This window comes from Pangasianodon hypophthalmus, chromosome 8 (assembly GCF_027358585.1).
Source record: "Pangasianodon hypophthalmus isolate fPanHyp1 chromosome 8, fPanHyp1.pri, whole genome shotgun sequence".
In the NCBI taxonomy this organism is placed as follows: Eukaryota; Metazoa; Chordata; class Actinopteri; order Siluriformes; family Pangasiidae; genus Pangasianodon; species Pangasianodon hypophthalmus.
This window is the reverse complement of record NC_069717.1, coordinates 30,199,646-30,207,145: the sequence shown is the minus strand read 5'-3', so window position 1 is coordinate 30,207,145 and position 7,500 is coordinate 30,199,646. Positions and strand designations below refer to the sequence as shown.

The 7,500-nt window shown below is 48.0% G+C and overlaps 1 protein-coding gene across 1 annotated transcript in view; it reads right to left on the bottom strand.

The window, feature by feature from the left end:
• The window catches only part of oxct1a (3-oxoacid CoA transferase 1a), a gene marked incomplete at its 5' end in the record, with an annotated part of 34,227 nt that extends 28,114 nt beyond the window's left edge, over nucleotides 1-6,113 (bottom strand). Inside the window, 3 exons of the mRNA XM_053236263.1 lie at nucleotides 369-475; nucleotides 2,686-2,835; nucleotides 5,919-6,113. Coding sequence (XP_053092238.1) covers nucleotides 369-475; nucleotides 2,686-2,835; nucleotides 5,919-6,113 — 452 coding nt within the window. The remainder of the gene's footprint in view (nucleotides 1-368; nucleotides 476-2,685; nucleotides 2,836-5,918) is intronic.
• Nucleotides 6,114-7,500: the final 1,387 nt, after the last annotated feature.

The window sequence follows — 7,500 nt, the reverse complement described above, 5'->3', positions numbered from 1 at the left end:
CCCTCAGGCGGGCCGTAACTGCCCCTGCCCCTCAGCCGGGCCGTATCCTCCCCTGCCCCTCAGCCGGGCCGTATCCTCCCCTGCCCCTCAGGCGGGCCGTAACTGCCCCTGCCCCTCAGGCGGGCCGTATCCTCCCCTGCCCCTCAGCCGGGCCGTATCCTCCCCTGCCCCTCAGGCGGGCCGTAACTGCCCCTGCCCCTCAGGCGGGCCGTATCCTCCCCTGCCCCTCAGGCGGGCCGTATCCTCCCCTGCCCCTCAGCCGGGCCGTATCCTCCCCTGCCCCTCAGCCGGGCCGTATCCTCCCCTGCCCCTCAGACGGGTCGTAACTGCCCCTGCCCCTCAGCCGGGCCGTATCTCAGTGTAAGTACCTGAAGATGATGTTTCCCGCTCTATCCGCTTTCCACGCTTTCACCAGAGCGAAATCTCCTGTAATCGCCTCCTCCATCACAAAGTGTCGCCCTCCAAACTCACGCACCTGATACACACACACACATCACACACACAACACACACACAACACACACATCACACACACAACACACACACAACACACACACACACATCATACACACACAACACACACATCACACATCACACACACAACACACACATCACACATCACACACACAACACACACACAACACACACATCACACACACAACACACACATCACACATCACACACACAACACACACACAACACACACACACACACACACACACACACACATCACACACACAACACACACACAACACATCACACACACAACACACACACAACACACACACACAACACACACACACACATCATACACACACAACACACACATCACACATCACACACACAACACACACATCACACATCACACACACAACACACACACACACATCACACACACAACACACACATCACACAACACACACACAACACACACACACACATCATACACACACAACACACACATCACACATCACACACACAACACACACATCACACATCACACACACAACACACACACACACATCATACACACACACAACACACACATCACACATCACACATCACACACACAACACACACATCACACATCACACACACAACACACACATCACACACATCATACACACACACAACACACACATCACACATCACACACACAACACACACACACACATCACACACACAACACACACATCACACAACACACACACAACACACACACATCATACACACACAACACACACATCACACACACAACACACACATCACACATCACACACACAACACACACACACATCATACACACACACAACACACACATCACACACACACACATCATACACACACACAACACACACACACACATCATACACACACACAACACACACATCACACATCACACATCACACACACAACACACACACAACACACAGACAACACACACATCACACACACAACACACATCACACATCACACACACACAACACACACATCACACACATCATACACACACACAACACACACACAACACACAGACAACACACACATCACACACACAACACACATCACACATCACACACACACAACACACACAACACACACATCATACACACACACAACACACACACAACACACATCACACACATCATACACACAACACACACAACACACACATCACACACACATCATACACACACACATCACACACACAACACACACATCACACATCACACACACAACACACACATCATACACACACACATCACACACACAACACACACATCACACACATCACACATCACACACACAACACACACATCACACACACACACACACACACATCATACACACACAACACACACATCACACATCACACACACAACACACAACACACACACAACACACATCACACACATCATACACACACACAACACACAACACACACATCATACACACACACATCACACACACAACACACACATCACACATCACACACACAACACACACATCACGCACACACACACACATCATACACACACAACACACACATCACACATCACACACACAACACACAACACACACAACACACACATCACACACACAACACACACACAACACACAACACACACATCATACACACACACATCACACACACAACACACACATCACACATCACACATCACACACACAACACACACAACACACACATCACACATCACACACACAACACACAACACACACACAACACACACATCACACACACAACACAACACAACACACACACATCACACATCACACACACATCACACACACATCACACACACACACATCATACACACACACACACACATCATACACACAACACACACACAACACACACATCATACACACACACATCATACACACACAACACACACATCACACCACGATAACACATTTATTTAGTTGCAATATTATTATTGTTATTATTATAATTACTATTTAAATAATAATGTTAATAATAATAATGTTACTAATAGTGTGAATAGCAGTGTGAATAACAGTATTAATAACAGTGTTAATAGCAGTGTGAATAGCAGTGTTAATAACAGTGTGAATAGCAGTGTTAATAACAGTGTGAATAGCAGTGTGAATAGCAGTGTTAATAACAGTATCAATAACAGTGTTAATAACAGCATGAACACACCTCTCGGGGTTGGCTGGCGATGGCGATGGAGCCGTCAGAGTTGTATTTAATGGGTGATCCTCCCTCCTGGATTAACGTGCCGTATCCTGTGGCGGTGAAGAAGGCGGGGATTCCTGCTCCTCCGGCCCGGATCCGCTCGGCCAGAGTTCCCTACAATCACACAGAACCGGAACCGGAACCAGTACAGTAAAACACTACACAGTACTGAGAGTGAGAGTGTTACTTTACGTCACTCTTACACCGCCCGTTACTTTACACCGCCCGTTACTTTACACCACTCTTACACCGCCCCTTACTTTACGTCACTCTTACACCACCCGTTACTTTACACCGCCCGTTACTTTACGTCACTCTTACACCGCCCGTTACTTTACACCGCCCGTTACTTTACGTCACTCTTACACCGCCCGTTACTTTACGTCACTCTTACACCGCCCGTTACTTTACACCGCCCGTTACTTTACGTCACTCTTACACCGCCCGTTACTTTACACCGCCCGTTACTTTACGTCACTCTTACACCGCCCGTTACTTTACACCGCCCGTTGCTTTACACCACTCTTACACCGCCCGTTACTTTACACCACTCTTACACCGCCCGTTACTTTACGTCACTCTTACACCGCCCGTTACTTTACACCACTCTTACACCGCCCGTTACTTTACACCACTCTTACACCGCCCGTTACTTTACACCACTCTTACACCGCCCGTTACTTTACGTCACTCTTACACCGCCCGTTACTTTACACCACTCTTACACCGCCCGTTACTTTACGTCACTCTTACACCGCCCGTTACTTTACACCGCCCGTTACTTTACGCCACTCTTACACCGCCCGTTACTTTACGTCACTCTTACACCGCCCGTTACTTTACACCACTCTTACACCGCCCGTTACTTTACGTCACTCTTACACCGCCCGTTACTTTACACCACTCTTACACCGCCCGTTACTTTACGTCACTCTTACACCGCCCGTTACTTTACGTCACTCTTACACCGCCCGTTACTTTACGTCACTCTTACACCGCCCGTTACTTTACACCACTCTTACACCGCCCGTTACTTTACACCGCCCGTTACTTTACGTCACTCTTACACCGCCCGTTACTTTACACCACTCTTACACCGCCCGTTACTTTACGCCACTCTTACACCACCCGTTACTTTACACCACTCTTACACCACCCGTTACTTTACACCACTCTTACACCGCCCGTTACTTTACACCACTCTTACACCGCCCGTTACTTTACACCACTCTTACACCACCCGTTACTTTACACCACTCTTACACCGCCCGTTACTTTACACCACTCTTACACCACCCGTTACTTTACACTCTTACACCGCCCGTTACTTTACACCGCCCGTTACTTTACGCCACTCTTACACCGCCCGTTACTTTACGTCACTCTTACACCGCCCGTTACTTTACACCACTCTTACACCGCCCGTTACTTTACGTCACTCTTACACCGCCCGTTACTTTACACCACTCTTACACCGCCCGTTACTTTACGTCACTCTTACACCGCCCGTTACTTTACGTCACTCTTACACCGCCCGTTACTTTACGTCACTCTTACACCGCCCGTTACTTTACACCACTCTTACACCGCCCGTTACTTTACACCGCCCGTTACTTTACGTCACTCTTACACCGCCCGTTACTTTACACCACTCTTACACCGCCCGTTACTTTACGCCACTCTTACACCACCCGTTACTTTACACCACTCTTACACCGCCCGTTACTTTACACCACTCTTACACCGCCCGTTACTTTACGCCACTCTTACACCGCCCGTTACTTTACACCACTCTTACACCACCCGTTACTTTACACCACTCTTACACCGCCCGTTACTTTACACCACTCTTACACCACCCGTTACTTTACACTCTTACACCGCCCGTTACTTTACACCGCCCGTTACTTTACGTCACTCTTACACCGCCCGTTACTTTACACCGCCCGTTACTTTACGTCACTCTTACACCGCCCGTTACTTTACACCGCCCGTTACTTTACACCACTCTTACACCGCCCGTTACTTTACACCACTCTTACACCGCCCGTTACTTTACACCACTCTTACACCACCCGTTACTTTACACTCTTACACCGCCCGTTACTTTACGCCACTCTTACACCGCCCGTTACTTTACACCACTCTTACACCGCCAGTTACTTTACACCGCCCGTTACTTTACGCCACTCTTACACCGCCCGTTACTTTACACCACTCTTACACCGCCAGTTACTTTACACCGCCCGTTACTTTACACCACTCTTACACCGCCCGTTACTTTACACCACTCTTACACCGCCCGTTACTTTACACCACTCTTACACCGCCCGTTACTTTACACCACTCTTACACCGCCCGTTACTTTACACCGCCCGTTACTTTACGCCACTCTTACACCGCCCGTTACTTTACACCACTCTTACACCGCCCGTTACTTTACACCACTCTTACACCGCCCGTTACTTTACACCACTCTTACACCGCCCGTTACTTTACACCGCCCGTTACTTTACACCACTCTTACACCGCCAGTTACTTTACACCGCCCGTTACTTTACACCACTCTTACACCGCCCGTTACTTTACACCACTCTTACACCGCCCGTTACTTTACACCACTCTTACACCGCCCGTTACTTTACACCACTCTTACACCGCCCGTTACTTTACACCACACTGCTGCTGAGTTCTGCACTCTGATTGGTCAGAAGGTGTTGATTAATTCTCTATAACAGCAGCTCTGACAGTAGTGCAGGTTTATATTAATGCACTCGTTCTGATACGTTATCGTTTCTATAGTAACAGCTCAATCGCAAGGACGTGGACAGCGGACGTTACACTAATAATAAACGTAATCATCGATACGGTGAAGTTTTCTGTAAGGAGAAATGTGTTTATGTAACACTGATGGAAGGAGTCTCCAGTGACAGCGCTTTGTAACAGTCAGAGGTAAAGCTGTAACTGTAAGTTTTCTGACGTCTTCAGGACAGAGGAGTTTACGCTTCTTTGCGGTTTCTCACTAACATGCGGAACAAGCTGCGATTTTAACTTGAAGAGAGAGAATGAAGAGAGAGAATAAAGAGAGACTGGTGAGGGAACGACTGTTTATAGCTGCTATAACATCTTACCTGTGTTGTGTGTGTGTCTCACCTGTGTTGTGTGTGTGTCTCACCTGTGGTGTGTGTGTGTCTCACCTGTGGAGTTAGCTCCACCTCCAGTTCTCCGGACAGGTACTGTCTCTCAAACTCCACATTCTCTCCAACGTAGGACGAAATCATCCGCTTTATCTGCTTCGTCTTCAGGAGGAGGCCGAGACCGAAATCATCCACCCTGCACACACACGCACACACACACACACACGCACACACACACGCACACACACGCACACACACACGAAGTCATCCAATCTGACAGTGCACTCTGCCTAAGCCTTAAGTCTTCACTTAAACAGAACACAGTGCATGGTGAATAACTGATTATATTTAAATAAAGCGTCTACTTCCGTTACTCTAAAGCTAATTTGTGTTAGCGTGTTCACTGTAGCGCTAGTCAAGACTGTTAGCATGTTCACTGTAGCACTAGTCAGCGTGTTAGCGTGTTCACTGTAGCGCTAGTCAGCGTGTTAGCGTGTTCACTGTAGCGCTAGTCAGCGTGTTAGCGTGTTCACTGTAGCGCTAGTCAGCGTGTTAGCGTGTTCACTGTAGCGCTAGTCAGCGTGGTTAGCGTGTTCACTGTAGCGCTAGTCAGCGTGTTAGCGTGTTCACTGTAGCGCTAGTTAGCGTGTTAGCATGTTAGCCTGGATAACTAGTGAATTAAAATTAGGCACCCTACAGAGTGCATGTGCTGTAATTCACTCAGAATGAGACACAGCAGCGTCCTGAGTTACTCAGACTTCTGTTCCAGTCAATGTGTAACTTCTGTGTGTGTGTGTGTGTGTGTGTGTGAGAGAGAGAGAGAGAGATGGTGTGTGTGTGTGTGTGTGTCTGTTTTACTTCACAGCAGTCAATAAATTAAATACACAACGACAAACACTGTGAGAGAGTGGCTGAGAAGCGTGTGTGTGTGTGTGTGTGTGTGTGCATTCATTTTTCAGATGGACACTAAAGTCCAGTCCAAAAGTCTAAAAGTCTGATTAAACACTGTGTATTTTACAAACTTCCACCTCATAACACACACACACACACACACACGTCACTGAGAGTGAGAGAGAGAGAGAGAGAGTGTGGTGTGTGTGTGTGTGTGTGTGTGTGAGAGAGAGAGAGAGAGAGAGAGAGAGAGTGAGTGTGTGTGTGTGTGTGTGTGAGAGAGAGAGAGAAGAGAGAGAGAGAGAGAGAGAGTGTGTGTGTGTGTGTGTGTGTGTGAGAGAGAGAGAGAGAGAGAGAGAGAGAGAGTGTGTGTGTGTGTGTGTGTGTGTGTGAGAGAGAGAGAGAGAGAGAGAGAGTGTGTGAGAGAGTGTGTGTGTGTGTGTGTGTGTGTGTGTGAGAGAGAGAGAGAGAGAGAGTGTGTCTGTGTGAGAGAGAGAGAGAGAGAGTGTGTGTGAGAGAGAGAGAGTGAGAGTGAGAGAGAGAGAGAGAGAGAGAGAGAGAGTGTGTGTGTGTGTGTGTGTGTGTGTGTGAGTGACAGAGAGAGTGTGTGTGTGAGAGTGAGAGAGAGAGAAAGAGAGAGAGAGAGTGAGTGTGTGTGTGTGTGTGAGAGAGAGAGTGAGAGAGAGAGAGAGAGAGAGAGTGAGTGTGTGTGTGTGTGTGAGAGAGAGAGAGAGAGAGTGAGTGTGTGTGT